Raw genomic sequence first — 22,639 nt, forward strand, 5'->3', positions numbered from 1 at the left:
CACACACACACACACACACACACACACACACACACACACACACACACACACACACACACACACACACACACAGCCTGAGCCATTGCACGACAGCATGCCCCATGCAGTGTAGAGCAGCAGGAAGCATCATGGCAGCAGCATTAAGAACCAGACTCCCCACAGTCAACACCCTCTGTATGCTGTTACCATGGTGAACCTAGCGGGGTGTATTCTAGGGGTTGCTGAGAGGGGTGATGTGGCTATGAGACATCATGGAGTCATAGGTCCTAGCAGCTTTTTCCTCCACTGTCTCCCTGACAGGTCCTATCAGGATGGAGTGGGTTCCTCTCATTGCTTCCCCCTCCACCAGCACCAGCAGCTACACAACCCTTCAGGACCCGCTGTCCTTACCTTCTGTGGATGACGTTAAAGGAAAGAATGAGATAATTAGACCTGTTCACACCTTGTGTCTTGTGTCCAGATATACTCAGTTGCCTAGGCGAACTATATGTTGACTTCCACTCATCTATGCAGCTACAGAATAGGATCGGATCATCACAGGCACATTTCAGAGCTTAGTGCCCCTTAATTTCCCAGAGCCCAAGGTGACGTCTTTAAATATCTGTTTTGTCCAATCAAAGTCCAAAACGCCAACATATTCCATTTATAATGATACAAAACAGAAAAAAAGCAAATCTTCAAATTGAAGAGGCTGGGATTTAGTGATTTTTGTTTTAAAAAGAAAACAATAATTTATCTCTTATTGTTGACTGGCTTCTTAATTATTCAACTATTCCTTCCAGCTCCCTTAAAAAAGAAATTGTGTTATACATAGAACAAATTCAGCATATCCAACAGCATTTTCTGTTTCTGACAAACAATCTTAGGAAAACTGTGGTCCCACACATACCAAATGTATTTCTAAAAAATACACTACAAGGTACATAACATAAAAGACATAAAAAACATACCATGCAACAGTAAATATAAAACAAAACACAAAACACATGAAATATACAATGGTGAGTTCAAAAATGGCAGGAAACATGTTTAGAAGAAAACTCTAACCTGGCTTACAAACCAAACATTGTGACTCTATTGTTATTAATAGCACCCTAGTAGTTAGTTTCCCATTAAGTGAGGAGTTGAGACAGTGATAAGTTGTGTACACTGGGTCATGCCACCATGCATTCGGAGATGAGGGCTTAAAAGAGAGAGTCACCTCCTGTTTCTGCTCCTCTCTCGTCTCTCTGGACCAATCAGAAACTCATTCTGCTGGAGGACTGAGAAAGCATGAAGATGGTGGATGGCTCCACAGTAAGGCACGGGCGATTGGACTGCAGTTACCCCGAAAGAGCGAGCGAGTGCACAGTCACAGGAGCAGTGGAGGGAAACAACAGAGGAGAGAGGAGGCAGTAATGAAAAAGGAGGATAAGGCAGGTGAATGCAAGGGAAAGGGAGAATGGAAGGATGGAGGATGGTGTGAATTATGGTAGTCCATCAGGTTGCAGTGAGAGGGAAGAAAAGAGAAGAAAGAGCACAGCAGGGAGAAATCTGTCAGACCTTTCATTCATTTTTCCATTCACGGTGAAGCTTGCTTCACGGGAAGGTGAGGCTAAGCCAGGGGGAAGAGAAAGTCATTCTAAATCACGCTAATGCTCAAAGCTATTAGGGATTCTAATGGTCTTCCTGGATGATTAACGGGTGGAATAGATTTACAGCTTACTCATATGGTTTCTTAAAGTCAAAATATTAGGCAACAGCTAGCATAGGAGAGGGCTCTACTTACTATACCAGGTTTGTGAACTTAAATGTGCTGTTAAAAGGCACAATTTTAATTATCATAAAAAGAGGAAAGCAATGATTGGTTAATGGTTTTAGCAAAGCGGAAGTCACTACATGACAAACAACTAATAACTAACTTGGAAACAACGCAATATAAAGCTGCTGGTATACTGTGGAGCTGGTGGCAATATCTACCTGTGCACGTTCGGTGGCTGTAGGACACATGGTCCTGCAGAGGACCTTCTTGATGACATCTGGCAGCAAGCTGACCGTTATGAGCAAGATGATGCTGAGCCACGCCGGACCACTAGACAGCATCTGCATGAACACGTAGTACATCCTCTGGTAGTTCAGGAAAGGCCTGAGCAGCAACATGAAAGACAGAAAATCTTTTCAGAAATCTCCTAAAAACCATAAAACGTTATACAAGGTTGAAAGAACAAAGCTTATTATACCAGATGATGCCTCCCCAGAGAAGAGAGAAAATAACATAGAAAAGAAGTGACCCCCAGATGACAAAGTGATTAATCCAGGTCCAGTGGTGTGTGTCCAAGGCAAGCTGAAACAAACAAGAGTATATATACATAGTAAACACACCACTCAATTAAGTCAATGACTTTGCCTTTAGGGTTTACTGTTGTTCAAACCAAGCGGCCAGTGTTGTCGATCATTTAGGTGACATGCAGCGTTAATGAACTCATTTAAATGGACTGCAATACGATAGGACCACCCCCCCCCCCTTTTAATTTTCAAAGACATATGCTCACACACCTTGAGCGTAACTGTGAACACCAGTACAGTAAAGACGAGAGTCCCAAAGGTCCAGTTCCCAAACATCTGTGAGGTAAGAGAGGAAGAAGAAGGTTAGCGGCCACATCAATCACACGCCCCTGTGGGGGTTGTGATGGGAGACAGAGATCAAGACAAAGAAAGCATGGAATTGATTTCATAACGACAGCTGGTAGTTTGTACCAATGCACCTAACTTTGCTTGAATTCCCAATCAATAATCCTTTCCTTTATGAATTGGAATATTGAAAGAATTTTCATTTTGAACCTTTTCTGTTGCTTTTGCCCTGGATGCCGGAACAGTAATAATAAAAACCCACCAACCCCAGGAACTGCTTCCACAGATACATGGACATACAAATTTACACACACAGATGCACACACATATTACACAGAAAAACAAACAGATGTTGGATCTTAAACTATAGCACATACTAGCATTACTCTTTTTACTACCACAACAAAACACAAGGAAAATGTGGGGGAGCATCTAAGGTTTCTACTGTGTCAGTGGAGTTGTTAAAATCAGGTACTGTGTGGGATTCAGGGCTTTACAGAGATGAGGGGAATAAGGAGAACTAGAAAACTACACATTCAAATGAAAGTGCATGGATGATTTGAAGTGAGAAGGGATGAAACTGGATGAAACGGTCAAACTGAAAGCTTAAACGGTACGACAGGAACTAAAAAAGCGTGAAAGACAGAGAGAGCTGACAGGGAGGGAGAAAGGCTTACCATCTGTGTGTTGGTGGTCATAAGCTGAGGAAGACGAGGAAGTAGAACAAGAAAAAAGTAGAAGAAGAGGAGCAAAATAAAGAGAGAGAGGAAGCAGAGAGAAGGAGGGGGAAGAAAATAGAAAAGAATCAGGACAAAAGGTAAAATGAATTTCAGGATGTTTCAACTTAAAAAACAGGACCAAAGGCAATTAAAAACAGTTGACATGATACAAATTAACAATACAGAGAAAGATGCTATTGCGTTGTCGATATGAATGGAGATCCAATGTTGCTGACCTATAGGGGGGCCTGGGACAGAAACCTTACTGTTACAGATCCATAATAACAAATACATGACATCCTGTAACACTTAATTTGTCTTTCATGAGAATCCAATGGAGATGGATGAGTGTTTGTAGAGGAAGCACTAATTTTGTGTCCATTCATTTCTTTAAATTTCCCTAAAGGACACCTCAAACACCCCAGAAACTGCTCTATTTGTACTTGTTTCACTACAGATCACACTGCCTCTGTTGACACAGGGGCAGAGTCTCACCTGGCCATTGCTGGTGAAGGTGGTGTTGTCAAACAGGAAGTAGGCACCAAAGAAGAAGATAACAGCGTCAAATACACCCAGGCACGTCCAATACAGGAAGACAGGCCAGCGGAGGAGAGAGTTCTTCGCTATGTCCCTAAGAGAGACGGACAAAAAAAAAGAATAGCTGAGTACAAGAACCAAACATTGCATCATAAAAGTCACGGAAAAGGTACAAATTATATATTTTTTAGCATTACTGCGCCAACCTGTACAAGGAGGGGTCCCTCTTGAGTGTCTCCATGGTGATGTGCTGCTCAACCAGGCTGTAGAGGAGGATGGGGAGCGAGGTGAAGCTGATGTTGTACAACGTCAAATAGGCGGTGTCGTACAGAGGCTGCAAAAGGAAAAAGACATTACAGACGACATTAGACATCTTAAAATGTAAAGCTACGTTGATAGATTTTTTTGGCCACTTGAGGGCAGCAGAACAAGCTGAAAATATAATGAAATGATCATCTTAGAAAGGTTATTATCATGAACATGTTATGCCTATGCATTAACATGCATATAATTGTCTAAATACTACTTTTTTTGGTGGAACATGTGTACGTTCAGAAGTACGTTTTAGAAGTTTTTTTAGTTTTATGTTTTGTCGTGCAACAGAAAACTCTGATTGGACAGATGGTCTAGCTAGCTGTCTGGACTTACCCTGCAGTGATCTGAGGGGCAGTTAACCATAGTCCTCATAAATCCACCGGAGTATAAATTCCAATACAAAGACAGGGGAAGGTAACGGATATCCGGCTAAAAAGAGTAAAATCTGCCAGAATTTCTGTTGGAAACAGTGCAATCCCGGAAGTGGAATGCCGTGGAAATAGACTAGTCCAAGTTCAACATTCAACCTTCTATTACCTCTGTTTTAGTCTCCACCAACTAAATATCTGGTCCTTCAGCTGCTAGATTTTCTGCTTTGTGACCACCTAGTTGCTAACTTTGTTTGTGAGCCATTTGGTTCTGGGCAGGTGCAGTGGGTTTACTAGAGCTGGAAACAAGATTGATGAGAGTGTGGGGCTTAAAAAACAAAAGAGAGGTAATAATCCTAGTAGAGTTGAGTGGAAGGGTAGGGCCATGATTCTCTGGGGGGTTTGTCTCTATAAGTGACCCCAATTATGCAGCTTCAAAAGTAAACATTATAAAAGCATGAATTAATACATGAAGCCAGATTAATGCATGACAATGTGAGGGTGTGTAATTGCCATGTATACAACACTGTCAGTATAAACTGCTTACCTGCTGGGAGAACCCACAGAAGAACTGGTACAGGAACTGAGGGAAGATGAAGCAAACATTCTGGAGAAAAAAAGGAGAAAAAAAAAAACACAGAGAAAAGTGATAAGCTTGTGACAAGTACACGTGAAGAGATTTGAAGAATCTAAAAATGCTACTATCAACACATTTCTGTTTATGCAGAGATTGTGTGCTATAAGCTCACTGAGTGGGCCGCAAGGAGCTGGCCTGCCAAAAGGAAAAAATGAATCAGTTGGCAGGGCACTGCTTGCTGTGGAAGCCGCCCACACTGATCATCATAGCCATGAATGCAGGAGAGAATGTTCCACCAGGGATTCATGAATCCGGTAATCTGTCAGAGTAGCTGCAAAATCTGGTTCTTTGTAACTCAGTGTTTCATTGGGAATTAAGATAAAGTGATTAAAATATGTGAGCCAGTGAAGCGCTCGAGGCATTCGTCTTGTACAGGTACCTTGTAGAAGAAGTACTGAACAAGTTCAGCAATTCGGATGTAATAGTAGTGGCCATGAACGAGTAGCATCTTCTTCAGGTGTTTAAACTTCGGGATGGCATAGTCACTGTTCCTTGCTGCCTGTCGGCCCTCTTTACCCATGATGCCTTCAGGAAAAGAAGAGGTTGGTTACATATTATCTGAGGAATGTAACACAGCTATGAGTGTAACCCGAGAAGGCGGTTTTCTAAATATAGTCTAAAGCCCAACTAATATACACTACATAGATGAGCCAATGCTGTCTTATCACCAATACTTTGTATCGCTGTATGTGTCGACAAATATACAAAATGAAATGTAGTGCATATGTGTTTTATTAACTGAACTCGTGTGACCATCTTTTAATATACTGCTTTTTTTAAATAGTTGTTAATTATAATTATGTAACTTCAGGTTCAATTTTGAGGTTCAATTTTCAAAAATCTTTAATAGTTAAAGTTTACTGACAACCGGTAAACATCCTGTCCCAGAACATAACTGTATTTCACACACACCCACACACACACCCACACACACACACACACACACACACACCACACACACACACACACACACACACACACACACACACACACACACACACACACACACACACACACACACACACACACACACACACACACATATATAAATCAGATTTGTTTTACTCTCAAATATCAATATCAGAAGGCTTTAGAAATCAACTTTGGTTCTAAAAGAAGCAGAAACTTTCATTTGTCAATGGCCACTCATTACGGTATGAACTGAGCTCACCAATGCCCACATGCGCTTCCAAGATCATGCTGACATCGTTGGCCCCATCGCCGATGGCGAGGGTTATGGGGTGCTCTTTAGAAGCTTTAATTAGCTTCACAATCTGCAAAAACAAAGACCCAACTTCAGTCACTACCACTGTTTGTTATTTAGGAATGTTCCTGGAGTATATTTGTCAAGTGAAGTGCAGCTCTCTCACCTGTGCTTTCTGCAGTGGTGCCATGCGACAGCAGAGCACAGCGCTACAGTTGCGACAAATCTCAAGAAAGATTTCTCTGTAATTGCCCGAACCGGCACGCTCCTGGTTGGCCTTTAGCACTGCTGACAGAGTGGCTCCGTCGATGATCAGGCCAAAGTCGAGGCAGTCTACCGACAACCTGGAAGAAAATATCACAGAATCATCAACACGCAACAAGTGTAGATCAGTCTACAGTCTTGATATTCTATTGATTTAACCAGATTAATCTTCATACTTACGTTTTCTTAGGTTGTGATGAAAAAAACCCGCAACTGTCTTACTTTTTATGAAATTGAAAATCTTTGGGTTTTGGACAAAAAAACAAAGAAACAGCTGGTTGGACAAAACAAGACATTTGATGATGTCCCGTTGGACAATAGAAATTCTGACGGGCATTTTTCACTAATTTCTGATGTTGTATGAACCAACTGATTAATCAGGAAAATAATTGGCCCATGTATGATCTCACGTCAGGGTTTCTTCACGTTTCAACAAGTCAAATTTAAGATTTTTTTAGGCCTTTTTAAGACCACTATGAAGGAAATTTAAGACCTATATCTCAACATCAACTAAGCCCTAAATTCAGTTTTTTCGAGCCAAGTATCACTAAATGGATTTTATGTCTGTGGTATAGTCCCAAAAAGACTCGAACCAATAACACGAAAGTTGACTGGCTGCAATATGAGTGGCACGTCTCTATTGTAGTAGTAATACAGCAAAATTATATTTAAACTAGCAAAAGATAGAACTACAACACCACAGAATTTTAAAAAGATTAGCATAATGAGGTAGCGTTGCATGGATGTAAGAAAATTAAGACCTGTTTAAAATGATTTAAGACCTAGAACACAATACAATTCTTCAGTGAATAAAAGACTTTTTAAAATTTAGATTGGAAATTTTAGACTTTTTTAGACTTTTAATGACCCCGAGGTAACCCTGTCATACCCAGAAATAGAGCGTTGTCTGAGAACCGTCCTGTTCAGTTCAAACAGAACATCATGCAGACTCTGCTCTTCTGTGCGTTTTTTGGTCAGCTCCAGGATTTGGGTGCTGCGACGGAACAGCTTGCTGGCATAGCAGGTAGCCGCTGCCGTCTCCATCTTGTCCCCTGTCAGGACCCAGACTTTCATCCCAGCCTTGTGCAGTGACTCAATGGTGTCTGCAGCTTTCTCCTGGAGCCTGCGCATCGATAAGTCGATAAGTGTTTCAGCCTCCAGTGGGGTAGGTTAAAGCATCCATCAAAACACCAATCAATCAATTACAAACTGGTGATAACTTATCAATGCATGACCACCCCTGTCCCTGCACATCAGCAGTTAGTCAAAGTGTCAGGCAGCTGATCGATCGGTTTTGGAAAACTATACTAAAACCTACCTTGTAAGAGCTTAAACATCTCATATTTTAAGAAAGGAGAAAATAAAACGGAGAAAAGGAAACAAAAAGGCAGCAGTAACTGTAGTGAGTCACCTATCAGAGCACACTGAATCTCTTTGGCCTTTTTTGAGTCATCACAATACTTTGAAGACAGCTTCACAACTCATTAATCTTCCCCTCTGTGTCCCCGCTGCTGCACTTTTTTTTAATTCTCTCTCTCTCTCTCTCTCTCTTTTCATGGTGACCAACCTGTCCTCCACTGCCGTAGCACCCAGAAGCACAAAGTCTTTCTCAATGATGTCATAGGCCTGCGCCAGCCTCTGCTCCCTGTCCTGCAGGGCCAGCTTGGCTTCGTTCAGGTGATGACACGCCTCTTGGTATTCGCACTCTGACAGCCTTCGATAAGCAACACACAGAGTACGCAGCCCCTCCTACGTTAACAGTGAAGAAGAAAGTGATGGAAGGTCATCACTTAAAGAAACATGAATTTCTCTAAATGGTGTTTATTTCAAAAGTGGCCTGATACAATGTACCATCAATCCCATTATATATTTATACTACTCAAACTGCACACTTACTATAGCATTCTGTTCCACCCGGGCTTTAACCTGCTCCAACTTCCCAGATACTACCCGAGGAAAAATGGACGAGTCTGCCCCCTTACAAAACAGCAGGTATTCGCCTGAGATCCCAAAAAACACAAACAAAAAAAACATTTTAAACAAACTGCAACAATCTAGTGTCTGATCATGGATTTATAAAATGTATGAACGTAGCATTGAGCACATCTTACCTGAGCTTGACCTGACTATGACGCTCATTCTCCTCCTGACAGAGTCAAAGTTTAGTACATGGAGCAGCTCAAACCTGCAGGAGAGACATAAGGGTGTTGTTTTTTTGGTAAATTTTCTAATTTCTGTTTTTATTTTCATTGATCTTCTTTAGCGGGTTTTCCTACAGTCTTACAAATGGATATAAAATGTGCCCACCTCAGACCAGCTCAGTTCTCATTGCACATGGTCATTTATTTTATGTGGATCTAGGCTTTTTTTAACAGGGCCTCCATATTTGGTAAGTACCCACTCTATGTTTTGTTCATGCTGATGCTGATTACATAAAAAAAACGGAAAGTGAAACAGGTATTGCAGGGTTTGATGATATTTTCAAGGCAAATAGTGACTTCAAGAGACAACATTAATTATCTGTATGAAGCTAACTCAATGACCTGCTTTCTGTTTCTACTTTTGGATATTGAAGATGAATGTTAAACCTTCTAATATGCAAAGTGTAATTCAAATGAAGTGAACAACAATACAGGCGAAACATCTCAGATTGAAGATCGACATTTGCATTAAGTGGATTTTAGTCTAGTAGTTTGTGCAAAGGGCCAAAAGATTCAGATTCCCTGAAATGGTGAAAAACAGTAAATGTGAGAATAGAATCTATTTCCTTTCCATTCTCTGCAAAGTCTGCTGGATGCACCCCCCTCCCCTCTCCAGCTCCCCTGCTTCCTTAAAATAGCTCACTATTGACAGGCCACTGCAGAGAGTGATGGAGCGAGAGGCTGGGTACATGAGCACTTCCTATGGATCAAAACATTAGACCCTTTCTTCAAAACCACTCTCTAATGGAACATTGGCGTCTTTCATTCTTCCAGATCAGTTGGACATTTTGATCTGATTGAGCAGTTTCTAAAAACAACGCTCTGCCAACTCTTTTGTGGTTGTAGTTTGTTTGTAACCTCTGTTGAACATAACACAATCCGAGAGCCCTTTATCTCCAGGCAGCTGATGCATGACCTCAACCCCATAAACTAAATTACTCCTATTTGATCTCCTGTGGTGTAACCACAACAGATCTTTAACAGACCAACCTTTCAATGTCATCGTCTTTGTTGAGGATCTCCATGTAGTTGTCTTTTAGTCTCAGATAGGTGTAACCCAGCCTGGCACCAGGAGTGAAGGAAAAGAGGAGAAAGAGAGAGAAAGGATTCATTCAGGTATCAATATACACACTAAGCGGTGCCCAGACAGCTCAGTTGTTAGAGCGGGTGCCACATATAGAGGATTACTCCTCGACGCAGCAGGCCTGGGTTTGACTCCAACCAAGCCCTTTGCTGCATGTCATTCCCCCTCTCTCTCCCCTTTTATGTATTTAGCTGTCCTGTTAAATAAAGACCTTAAAAGCCCCCAAAAAATCTTTTTAAAAAATTAAATTAAATTAAATAATATACATATAGACACATATATATATGTACATACACACACATATACATATATATATATATACATATATATATATATATATATATATATATATATATATATATATATATATATATATATATATATATATATATATATATATATATATACACATATATACACACACACACACACACACTAAGCAGTATTACTGATTTGTATCACACAGTTCTGACTCATTTGGCGTAACTTGAGCACAGACACTTACTACAGTACATCACATCTGTGAAAGCAATATGTTAGAGCAACAAACTCTGACTTGTCACCATGTGTGCCACGTGCAGACCAAATATAGCACTGTGTTAAAAACAAATCAAGGGTCTATGTTGGTGTGGGCATGTTGATTTAGGTATATATGATCCAGGAAGTACAGTTACATACAGAAACATTTATCAAGTCTTTCCTGGTCAAGCAGTAGCGTGTTCTTGCCTGGCTAAGTTATTCTCCTGTCCTCAATCTGAATGTAATTATGCCACTAAATTAAGACACAAGCCCCCAAAACAAGCGTGCTGAATCATAGGCCTGGCAGATTTTCACCATGGAAGACACAATTTTGGTAGTTTGTGTGTGTGTGTGTGTGTGTGTGTGTGTGTGTCCACACGGGACTATGAATATAAAGAGCTACAGTTCTTGCACCATTCATCCTCAAATTGAAGCTGAACGTCTGAACTTGCAGAGGTCCAAGCCAAGAGACACTGTCCTATTATAAGGACTGCAATGTAATTTAGCAAATTGTGTATTTTAGAGTGTTAACCTTTTCATTCCCTCCACCAAAGCAACCTCATCTGGTGAGGAAGAGATGTAGAAGGAGGTGGGCCTGCCCTGGTGGATGCCCCTCTTGATGCCATCCACCGTCTCCTCCTCCTTCACCTGCACTGTGTGACACAGACACAGCGCCCGGAAAAACAGGTCCTCGTGTTCCTACAGACACACAATCATACATTGTACCCTTTTTTTTGGACAAATGCAAGTGTTAATTTGAAAGTGCAATTGAAATTAAATATAAAAGACTTTCCTAATTTAGTCATCAATTGAACTACATTTACCAGAATTTGAGAGCAATAAAACAGAATATCCATATAACTTTTATCTAAAGTTTTCTTCACTTTAAGTTTTGGCAGGCAATGCTCTTCTCTCTCTCTCTCTGGTCATTTGTGGTGGCTTCTGCTGCTCATGCTGACAACACACTTTTTCTTCTATTAAATCTAAACAAATCACTGTTGCCTCTGTCAAAAATGCAAGCCTCATCACTTTTCTGTGTACCAGAGGATGTTTTCATCTATGTAAGACAAAGCACTAGGAATTACAAAGAAAATGTTTCCATGAATTAGATATGCAGACTGTATTCCTACTGTGTGTATCCGCAAAACAAACATTTGGTAATATATAAATGTCAGAGCTAATTACTCCTGCCAAAAAACATGACATGTTGGTTTATCTGCGAGCGTGGCTTACTTACAATTTCAACTAAAATATGTTAAGAGTTTTCTTTACTCCTGTTTTGATCTCTATTCGTCAGCAGAGTTAGTACAGCCAATAGTCTATTCAGGCTGGATTTAGAAGCCTGTTTACTTTGTCAAACACACATAGTACTTACTCTCCTGTATCCTCCAGGTGAGGAGTCAATCATGTCTATACTGGACGCAGCACTGAGGATTTGGCCGTTGCAGATGGCATGCGGGATGTAGACGTTCCCATCAACGCAGCATTCAATAAACTCCATGTTGTTCTCAGTGAGAGTTCCTGTTTTGTCAGTAAACACATACTCCACCTGAGAGGGAAGGAAGAAACAGGTTAAAGGAAGGGTGCATCCGCAAATTTGTTTCAGATATTGTATGCATATGTCTGTATATATGTTTGTGTGTGTGTGTGTGTGTGTGTGTCTGTGTGTACGTGGGCGTGTGCGTGTGCTCATGTACCTGTCCCAGCTCTTCATTCAAGTCAGAGGTGTTGACCTGAGCACCCTCTCCCAGCTCTTCATCAAACATTTCCTCATCCCAGGTGATGAAATAGGAGCCCAGGAATTTCTGCATCTCCACCGTCACGTACATAGACACTGGGATAATGTAATTGAACAAGACCATGAAGGCCAGGAAGTCTGTGAATGCTCTGATCACCTGAAGAAGGAAGGAACAGTTATAAAGTTGTAGGTAAAAGAGATTAAGGACTGGGTGTCAAGATTGCTTTCAAGTTAGAGGTTGATGAACAGACCATGTGGCGCTGGCGCTCGTTCTCGGTCCTGTGGTTGTACCAGGGCTCGTCTCTGTCTGGAGACCACTGCCAAGCATATTTCAGAACAGTGTTGATCACCGCTTTACTGATCAAGATGCACAGATACACTATCAAAAAGGCATTCATCGACCTGCAAAAAAGGACAAAGGTAAAGTTTAGGAAGAGGAAACATTAAATGTACCAATCCCACTATTAATCCAAATCATGCAGTTGAAGGAGTGGGGACGTTAATCATACTTTTCTACAGCAGAGCGCTTCTGAGATTTAGACTGGTAATTAAGTGCCATCTTAGTCTCCATACCAGTGTAAACTGCAACAGCTGAGGGGAGAAAAATGCTGAGTTATCAAGACAACAACACCATCAGCCTGTCCTCCAGTTTGGCTCAAACGTTAAAGTGACATTAAACAGAGTGAATCTGCATATTACTACCATAAATATGTTGTGTGTTCTTCAGTGTGGCTCCTCTAAGGAGCAAATTCTCAGCCCCAAGTGGTCTGCCGAAATAAAAAAGAATTTTTATCTGTCTTCATTTCAGAAAGAACATTAAAGACATTTGCTTAATAGAACAAATGAGTTGACATTGTCAATACAAGCTATAACCTGAGAACAGAAAAGGACCTGATTAAAATAAAAAGTACTTACCTAGCCACAGGCTCTTCTTTGTCCTTGTAAATATTGATGCGTCCCACAAATCTGCAAAAAGTCACAGTAAAATGAAATCAAGCGAAAGCATCAAGGACGTATCTGTTTCTAAGAGATTGTGGATGATGATGTGTGTAAGGAAGATGCATCAGTGAGGGTATGTCACACTCACTTGTAGAGGTCAGGCTGTGGTTGTTCACATTCAATAGTGGCATGTAGCGAATCCACCTCCTGCTCCGTTCTAAAGGCCATGGTATCTTGTACAGCATAATAGGTCTGTGATAGAAAGGTGGAGGATGGGGGAATAAGAAGAAGAAAACAGAGGGAAATGTCACCCGCAGCTACTAATGAGAGCAAGGTTCATTTGACTCCTCTGTCTGGCTTCCAGCAGATTTTCTAAATGACTAGGCGAGTCATGGACGGGAGCTGTTACAGACTCTGTTCTGGATCAGCAGAGGACAGCATGCTGGGCTGGTGAGCACATCAGGGGGTCACCCCGGGGGCATGTATGAGGAGATTGGGTCAGTACTCAACGATACGCTATGGAAGGTGTGTGTCTGTGTGTGTGTGTGTGTGTGTGTGTGTGTGTGTACGTACGCTCAGCCATATGTGGTGGAAATGAACATCAGAAAGGGAAAATGTTAAAGGCTGTGCGTTGCGGTGTGCCGCTTACATCATTAAACGTGTGTCTGAACTCATTTGCTGATTGATAAGTATCTTATTTTCATTATTGATAAATATGCTAATTGTTTTCTCAATATATAGTTGTCTGAAAATGTCAGAAAATACTGAAAAATGCATTACAGTTTCCTTAAGCCTTATGATATTTTCAGTGTATTATCAGTGTAATAAGTGTATCAAAGAAAAGCTCAAAATTCTTACATTAAGAAACTGGAACTGTTTGATAGTTTAATTTAAATTTAGCTAACTTGTTTTTTAAAGACCTACTGAATCATAAAGCTTTCCTGTTTTAAGATAAGATAAAATAAGATAATTTGTTTATTAGTCCCCAATGGGGAAATTACTGCACTACACTCTGTGTACACACTTTTGTTAGTACTCACACACAGGCCTAAAATACACACACATGCTCAGGACCTATACATGCACTATACATGGAGAGATGTCAGAGTGAGTGGGCTGCCAGCTGAACCAGCGCCCTGAGCGGTCGGGGGGGTACGGGGCCTTGCTCAAGGGCACCTGGCAGTGCCCAGGAGGTGAACTGGCATCTCTCCAGCCACCAATCCACGCTCCCAACTTTTTGGGTCCATACGGGGATTGAACCAGTGACCCTCCGGTTCCCAACCCAACTCCCTATGGACTGAGCTACTGCCACCCCTTTAGGATCAAAGACAGTACATTTTAATTTTCTCCTACTTTTACAGCACTAGCACCTTGTGACTGGACTCCCCGTCCAGGCTGGCTGTGGTGACATAGCAGGTCCCATCATGGCGGCTGGAAGAGAGCAGGATTAGGTCACAGGGGAAAGTCTCGTCCTCCCTCACCACGACAATGTCCCCCACCTGACAGAACAGGACAGACACAACACACACTCTGTCATGGTTTCACGTCAACAATAAACAAACAGGTATTTTGACACAGATAGTGAAATACAAACAGACAGACAGACCTGCGGTAATTGTCTGCTCATCCTTAACCATTCCTTTTTTTTTTTTTCTCCAAAGGATTGGGAAGTTGCATAACGGATAATGCGAGCGGAGCAGCTTAAGCTCTGATAAATCCCATCTCCACGGTGACCATTCACATGACACACGCTCTCTGAATTTGCATGATTAATATATTCCTCATAATTCCTGCTCCCAATTCACACTCTGATCCTCTCTGTTTGATCTACGGTAGTAAGAAACCTTTGGTACAGAAAACGCTGGACGACATATGAAGGGAGACTGAACAAGAGAGGTTGAGAGTTTCTGATGTAAAAAGTCTTTCTCAACTAATGGCATCCAGTGAAAACTCTGCTATGGCAACACAATACATAAAACTCTGTAACCTTTAAGGCTGGGCAGCTGTATTGAAGACTTATTCTAGGTGGACCTCAACATCCCACAAAGTCTGCACGCTCGACAGGAGCAGCAGACGCAATAGAAAGGAGATGTACCTGCACCCTTTTGTACTGTCAAACACAAATGTGAAGACTGAGATTTACCGTATCGGTACAATCATGTTATGTAGTCTGACAACTTTGTTTTCATTCATGCTGGGATGATATGAGATAGACATCTGCAGAGTAATCTGCCAGCTCAGTGAAGCTGGTTCATGTTTTTCAAATAAATCTTTACCCCTACACCTGCTACCAGGAATAGGACTACTACATGAAACAAAACAATTTTAATTGGTGTCTTATTAACTCTACGCAATCATCTCGCTACCATTCTTCATGCCGTATTCTGGTGAGCACTCTGCAATCTGTCCTGACAAAGTAACTGACTTCCAACAATGTTGGAATCATTAATCTCTTTTGTAGAATCAGGGTTTCTGCAGTCTTTTCAAGACCTTTTTACAAACTCATATTAGTCAAAAGATACCAGAAAACTGGTAAGGTTAATAAGGCCTACAATATTTATTAACTGCATGAGTTTTTTTTCTCATAATTATGAAGTTTTCTTGCTACTGACAGCAACCATATTTGCTGCAGGTCTAAACGCGCTGACTGGAAATCCCCAGTAAAGGTTTGAACAACCTCCTGCTTACACAATCCACTGCTGCATCAGTTTCACTTGTTTACATATAACAGCTCCTGACAGACCAAACCCAGGTACAGAAAAAGACAATAAGATATAATAAGCACTTTTCTATTTTGTACTTCTGCAATTTTACATGTTTTAGAAAGCAACAACACACTGTCAATAAAACCCCATAAAAAGACGAATATTATCTGTGAAGGCAAAGCCTGGCTGTTCTTTAGAGCCATAACCTCCATTGTGGTCTAAAAACTATTCAAAACATATCAACAAGCCACACAGCGGTACTGTTTTTTCCCTGTTAATTCATCACAATGAACATGGGCACCGTAGTTTATTATGAGTCAACCCCACATAGTCTGCCCTGCTGTTGTAAGCGCTTAAAACAGTCACCAACAAATGCACTATATGCCGTTTGAGTAACATTTTCTAAAAACTAGTGTCCATCTGTTTTAGAAGATTATTTAGTTTTAAAAAAGTATATATTTATGACACATTTTTTAAGATTTACGTTTTCAGTAAGGACTGACAGACAGAGGGGAGAACATATTGAGAGGCGGACTAATGCATTGTTGCTCTTCATGGAATTTGTTGACAAAAACAAGAATATGTGACTTGAGTCCTATCCTCTTATGACTTCTGTGCTGGTTGATTTATCAACACCTTTGGTTACTAATGGGAACTTCACCTCATATCAGGGGTGATTCTAGGATCAGAACGTATAGGGCGGCTCAGCCCCTAATGGGAACATGACACAGATATAGTGGCATGCAAAACAAACAGCTAAATTGGTAATTTCATTAGTTCATTACCCAATAATCTCTGAGCTAGCTACTGATCAACGTCAGCTAACGTTTTTTGACACTATTAACACTATGATGAAACTAAACCTGACATTTTATAAGTCACAACCAATTTGACACAACGTTCTTACATTCAACAATTAAAGTTTACGTTTCAATTTGGGTTCTAATCTGCGCCATGAAATTACCATCTTCTTCTCTGGGAACTACCAACAATAATCTTCACAACCGCACTCCTGCTCTTCCTCTGACAGATTAGATAAAGACTCAGGCAAAGACAGGAGTCTGGCACAACCACCTCTGATTGGCCGATTGGAGAGTTACACTCAGTAAACCGTAATACAACTTTTTTTCTGCCACATGGCATTGTTTTGTCCTTGATAACATCTCACTTTGGAAGACAGTAATACAACAGATACAACTTATTTATTGATATTGATTTCAATGTTGATTGAATTATGATTATTTTTAAAATAATGTTTCCAAAATTGTTTCATTGGTTCACTAACCACCGTTCGATTGAGACACAAGAATAATGGTAATAGTTAACAGTAATGGACAATTCTGCTTCGTACCTGTAGAGGGACCGAAGGGGAAAAGTGCTTTGGTGCCTACTGTAATTCTTGGTGGGTAACATAAGATGACAACATCATGTAACAAGCTCAGTTATTTTTGGTATGTTTTTTTTTTTACCACAGTTCACAACTCTGGGTTAACCCATGAGTTCATCAGTAAAGTTAACTGTATAGACAACTAATCTAATGGTAATTTAGCTAGCTAGCACACCCCTTTCTGCCTCACTCTACCGGCGCTGCAAGGCTTCAGTTGGGATGAGAGCTGACAACAGCCCCGGCCCGGGGACACATCCACCGTCAGCCCCCAGCCAGCTAGCAGCCAGCCACTATTATTACAGCAGTCAAAACCAAGTCAGCACTTAACTCAGGTGCTAAGGACAATAATGGCAGTTCACTAAACCATTGGGAAACAGCACCCAAGTCAAAACAAAGGCCATTTGTAATGTTACACCTCCATTAGCATTACTGGTGTGCCCACCCCCCACATTAATAGTAGCAAAAATGAGTTTTGATATAAGTCTAATACATTTTTATGAATGAGATAGAAGCACAATACCGAACAGTGATCTGCTATTACATCAGAATGACAAAAGATGATGACAGGAATATCCTAACTTGTGAAATACATCAGCCCTGTTTACTCGCCACAGGGGAATCTTGCATGGTCCACCTGGGGACACTATAATTGTTCCTCTACTACAGATTTGTGGCAATTAATTGGTGGAAAAGACAAGCAAGAGCAAAAGAGGAAGGAAACAAAGTTAGAGAGGACTGCAGAGAGAAAGCAAAGGGAGGAGTGTGAGAGACAGTTATAGAAAAAGTGAGCTATGCAGCAGTACAGTACTGTTGCTTTGTGGCCTCGGGTGCTATACTCCTCTAATGAGGCCATTCTTACCCGTAGTTTGTGACTTTGTGTCCTCACCACCTTCCCCTGCTGCACCACGTCCACCGGACACTCGTTTATAGAGCAGTCAGCCTTGTGTCTGAGCCAGTCCTCGTAGCCCTGATAGAGCAAGATGGAAGCAGCAAAAGAGAGGGATAGACAACAAGATTGTAAGATAAAAGCAAGAGAAAGGTTTTGTTGACGGGGGAAAACAGAGAATATAGATTATTGTGCAGAGAGAATCGGGGGCCAGAGCATAGTATGACATAAAGAGAGACGGAGGGGGGAGGTGAAAGTCATCCACTGTAATTAATTTGCAATGAGCTCCCTGAGCTTAGTGTTAGTGACCTGTTTAAAACGTCACCTTTTAGATTTATATTCCAGCAAAATTACGGCTTTCTCAACCAGAATAGCTCTACAGTATCTATCACTGATAGTACCCCATCCCTCGGTACCGGGACGCAGTAGAGAGGATGCCTCTCCACTGATCCTCAGCTAGAATGATTAACAGAGGAGAGCATTCATTATCAGATTTCTCACATCACCAGACATATTCAATGGCATGTCCTTTCGCTGAGCGAGGAATGTATATACATATAATAGAGTAGCCGTTTGGTAGAGAGTGTGTATTTGAGCCTGGGAGTTTGTGTGTGAGCAGGGATTGTTGTGGGCAATATTTCCCAGAAATGTGAACATGTTTGTTTGTGTCCTACCTGTTTTATTGCGGTGACAGTGATAACAAAGAAGAGGGGCAGGCCGCTGGTGACTGGGCTGGTGGGGGTGTCGATGATGAGCTGCAAGGGAAAGGAAGAAAGAAAGGAAGGGGTAGGGGGGAGGGGACAACAGAAACAAGAAGGAAGAAGAAGCCAAGTAATGCAATGCAAAGCTTCTGTAATAAGAAATCAAGGACCAATCTGGCAGATTTAATGTATCCAAGTAATCAAATCTTGTTTGATTTCCTCCATCGGCTCCATCATATCTATTCTGGGATAGTTAACTTTTTCATGTTTCCTTTCCTATTTTTAGCCAGTACGTACTATGCAAATGTAAAAAGTAACAACAACAAAGTGGGACCTTTTCAATGGACAAAAAGAAAGAGGAGTACAAACATTGCTGCTGTGTACCATGCCCAGTTTGCCCCGTTAAGAGGCTGTGGTATTTCACATGCTACTGATAAAATCAAACAGCACACAAAGACCCAAGCTGTGGCTGTGTTGGTCTTCTTCATTTTTTTAAGATTATTTTTTGGCCATTTTTGGCCTTTATTTTTGACAGGACAGCTGAAACCATGAAAGGGGAGAGAGAAGGGGAATGACATGCATCAAAGGGCTGCAGGTCGGAGTTAAACCCGGGCCCGCTGAATCGAGGAGTAAATCTCTATATATGGGCGCACGCTCTAACAACTGAACTATCTGGGCACCCACATTCTGGTCTTCTGGTCCTTGCATGATTATTCAACAGGTGGTGCAATATAGTGTCTCAAGGAAAAAGCTTCTTTTTTGATTGAGACATACACGGAGCGGTACAGCACCCATTATTTCAGGAAAATATGATATTAGCAAATGTAAATTATGTTGGTAATCCTTATCCAGGTGCAGGATTTCCCTACTAATCTTGGATAATGGCTTTTATTTTGAAATCAGAGAACAATGAGGCGTTATTATGAATCCCAACATTTTTCTTGACAAGACACACCCTGCGTGTGTGACAACATTCTCCGCCATGTCTGCCTCTTGCTTTAGGCCCATTTGAGATGAACCGCGCCTCGCTTGTAAAGTGGACAAGAGCAGGCGGCAGCAGCCGGGGGCGGGGACAAAAATCTGATGTCAAGTCAGACAGGTTAAAGCTGTTTCCAGCTGCCTTCAGGCTGAACAGGAAGTCACAGAAACACTCACATCCTGTTAGGTCAGATTCCAATTTAATAAAATGTTATCAGACCCATTTATCAGCTTGTACACAGTCTCCAGCTATTTTTAATATGAATGAGTAGCTGTCAAAATGCTCTACATGCGATCTCGTGCTGATTTTAATTAACCACACACAGTAGATAATCTGTGAACTGATTTAGTCTCTCTGACTTTTCAACTTCATTATCAGCCACAACACATATGATTTGAACAGAATAAGCCTTTAAATCAGACAAATAGCAAGTAAAATCTCTCCGATTCAAAAACATTAACATTTTTATATAAACGTCATCATGTTGAATAGATTCTGAACCAATCAACTATTAGATCAGCCAAGAGGCAGGAGTTTCCCAGCATACCTTGGGTCCGCCTGGGTCTTGCAGTTGGTGAAAAGCAACTTCGCTGGCGAAAACCTGCGTCCGACATGATCTCATGAGGTTTTCGTTGCGCCATCGGAGTGGGAATGTGTGTGAGTGTTTATCTGATGAGCAGATGGCACCTTGTACGGCAGCCTTGGCCACAGTGTATGAATGTGTGTGAATGGTGAATGTTTCCTGTATGATGTAAAAGCGCTTTGAGTAGTCGCTAAGACTAGAAAAGCGCATATTTTTACTTTACTCTTATGCCTCTTCCAGAGTTCACATCATCAAATTTCACGGCTTGTATTGCCAAGCAACAATAATCAACAGGGCAATTTCTGAAGCACCCAATGGACTAATGATCAGCCCACCATGGACCCTTCCAGATCCACCACAAGCCACTGTCGCCCCTCTAGATCCTCCACAGGCCACAGTCGCCGCTCCAGATCCACCACAGGCCACAGTCGCCCCTCCAGATCCTCCACAGGCCACTGTCGCCCCTCCAGATCCTCCACAGGCTCCCAAACAGACAACCTTAGCCCCTGAAGACCCTCAACAGCAACCAGTAATCTCCACTGGCATCAAAGAACATCAAAGAGCACAGGTACTGTGTGCTGTCATGATTACAGGGATAGTTTTTAACCAACGTGAATATGTGTTGAAAACTTGAAAAAAATCCATGTGCACAGCAGTAATGAGCCTAGGTGTCAACTGGTCTGAAACATTATCTAATGATTATGGCACAATTCTAATACGCACGCTCCATTTGTTGTATATATATATATATATATATTATTTTTACATTTAAACGCATTGCTCAGTAATGGTTACGGAAATCAGTAATGGGACGCAGCTGTATTATGGGCTGTCTATCGGCAACCGAGGATTTCAATACACACCTAATCACAAATGTAAAAAACCGTATGTACTGTAACGTTACACAAAATGCCACGATACTGATGGACTGTACACAGATGGCACTGGACACCCAAGACAAAGACCAGCCATGTGCCAAGAACCCTTGCAGTTCTCCACCAAAAGAGTTGGTTAGCGAAGGCAGTTTATTGCACATAAACATGTTACACACCATTAAAACCTACACAATCACTCATGCTTTTGTACATCCATTAAGGACTGTGAAGTTACCATGAGCGAAAGTATTGGACTGGATGGCAATGTTTCCAAGAATCTTTCGGTCAGTAAAAAAGTGCAAATGAAAAGGAAAAATTACTTATTCTGAACACTAAACTGCACCTATTCATAGTAACATGTTTAAGAACAAGCCATTGGTCAAAAATAAGCAATTTAAATGCATTTATGATTGCATGTGAGATTTATTTCTGAATTAACTTGGGTCTTGTAACCAGGTCAAGCACCCAATCCTGAATGACGTTCAAAAAACAATGAGCTCCGTGGGGAGGTGATGGAGCCTGCTGTTCTCCAAATAGACTCTCCAAATCAGATAAAGGCACTTCAGGACGTCCTAGAAGGACAACTGGATGATGGAAACGGAAAGGATGATTTTCTCATTACCTTTCAGCACCAAGACAACATGGAAACGTTCTTCAAACTTTGTGTTGATGAACAACACTTAAAACTCAATGCCATTTTCCTTGAAGAGTGATATAATACGATCCATACCTAAGATCCAGACCAGTACATTCTCTTTGGACACCGTATTTAACGAGTTGGGCAATGGGCGGGGTTAAACGCTTAACTCCGCCCATATAGGGGCCTGCGGATTTGTAGTCAGGGGCTTCTCTGATGTCAAAGCAAGTCAGGATAAAGTCGTACGCACTCATCTGAATGGTTAGTGCACATGGTTGCCTAAAGTCAATTTAAGTTGTATGTGTTTAGGTTCTTAGGTTGTATGTGCAGCTCAATCACCAAAAGTTACAAAACCCCAAAAACCATTTCTTTGGTTTCCAAGGTTTACACATTTTAATTCTATAAGAAACTATAAGAAAAGTTAGTAAAGTAAACTTAATGGGTTATAAAATGTCACCTATTTGATGAACTGCCAAGTCTTTTGGTACAGACATTGATGTTCCAATCTAATGACATTTTTGTGATTTCATGTCTAGTGTTTTGCGTGGACCCCAGGAAGCTGTGGGAATCTAATGGGAATCCTAAAAATGAAATGACACTTAAGCAAATTATCTCCAAAGTTACAATGTTTTCACCAAGTTTTCTGGTTCCACCGATCCAATAACAAATAACACACTCTATCATCTAACTCTGAATAATCCTCATGTTTTGAGATCTGTGACATATAAATGTTAAATTTGCTTAAAAATAC

At 41.2% G+C, this 22,639-nt stretch overlaps 1 protein-coding gene across 9 annotated transcripts in view; it reads right to left on the bottom strand.

The window, feature by feature from the left end:
* The window catches only part of LOC117952783 (probable phospholipid-transporting ATPase IH), a 35,669-nt gene that overhangs the window by 2,310 nt on the left and 10,720 nt on the right, over positions 1-22,639 (bottom strand). For 3 of the 9 annotated variants that reach the window (XM_034885311.1, XM_034885312.1, XM_034885313.1), the window contains 26 exons: positions 18,788-18,868; positions 18,087-18,194; positions 14,506-14,634; positions 13,284-13,387; positions 13,112-13,162; positions 12,899-12,963; positions 12,706-12,787; positions 12,448-12,598; positions 12,156-12,353; positions 11,834-12,007; positions 10,991-11,157; positions 9,846-9,917; positions 8,766-8,839; positions 8,551-8,654; positions 8,222-8,403; positions 7,544-7,777; positions 6,557-6,734; positions 6,358-6,460; positions 5,566-5,711; positions 5,097-5,156; positions 4,073-4,200; positions 3,825-3,960; positions 3,288-3,311; positions 2,536-2,601; positions 2,220-2,323; positions 1,960-2,125 (listed from right to left, as the gene is read on the bottom strand). In XM_034885311.1, coding sequence (XP_034741202.1) covers positions 1,960-2,125; positions 2,220-2,323; positions 2,536-2,601; positions 3,288-3,311; positions 3,825-3,960; positions 4,073-4,200; positions 5,097-5,156; positions 5,566-5,711; positions 6,358-6,460; positions 6,557-6,734; positions 7,544-7,777; positions 8,222-8,403; positions 8,551-8,654; positions 8,766-8,839; positions 9,846-9,917; positions 10,991-11,157; positions 11,834-12,007; positions 12,156-12,353; positions 12,448-12,598; positions 12,706-12,787; positions 12,899-12,963; positions 13,112-13,162; positions 13,284-13,387; positions 14,506-14,634; positions 18,087-18,194; positions 18,788-18,868 — 3,087 coding nt within the window. Of the gene's footprint in view, positions 1-186; positions 394-1,201; positions 1,317-1,959; positions 2,126-2,219; positions 2,324-2,535; positions 2,602-3,287; positions 3,312-3,824; positions 3,961-4,072; positions 4,201-5,096; positions 5,157-5,565; positions 5,712-6,357; positions 6,461-6,556; positions 6,735-7,543; positions 7,778-8,221; positions 8,404-8,550; positions 8,655-8,765; positions 8,840-9,845; positions 9,918-10,990; positions 11,158-11,833; positions 12,008-12,155; positions 12,354-12,447; positions 12,599-12,705; positions 12,788-12,898; positions 12,964-13,111; positions 13,163-13,283; positions 13,388-14,505; positions 14,635-18,086; positions 18,195-18,787; positions 18,869-22,639 lie in introns of those variants that run through there. The other 6 variants (XM_034885317.1, XR_004658503.1, XM_034885316.1 and 3 more) reach the window with 6 other exon arrangements.

This window comes from Etheostoma cragini, chromosome 11 (genome assembly GCF_013103735.1).
Source record: "Etheostoma cragini isolate CJK2018 chromosome 11, CSU_Ecrag_1.0, whole genome shotgun sequence".
NCBI classification, from domain to species: Eukaryota; Metazoa; Chordata; class Actinopteri; order Perciformes; family Percidae; genus Etheostoma; species Etheostoma cragini.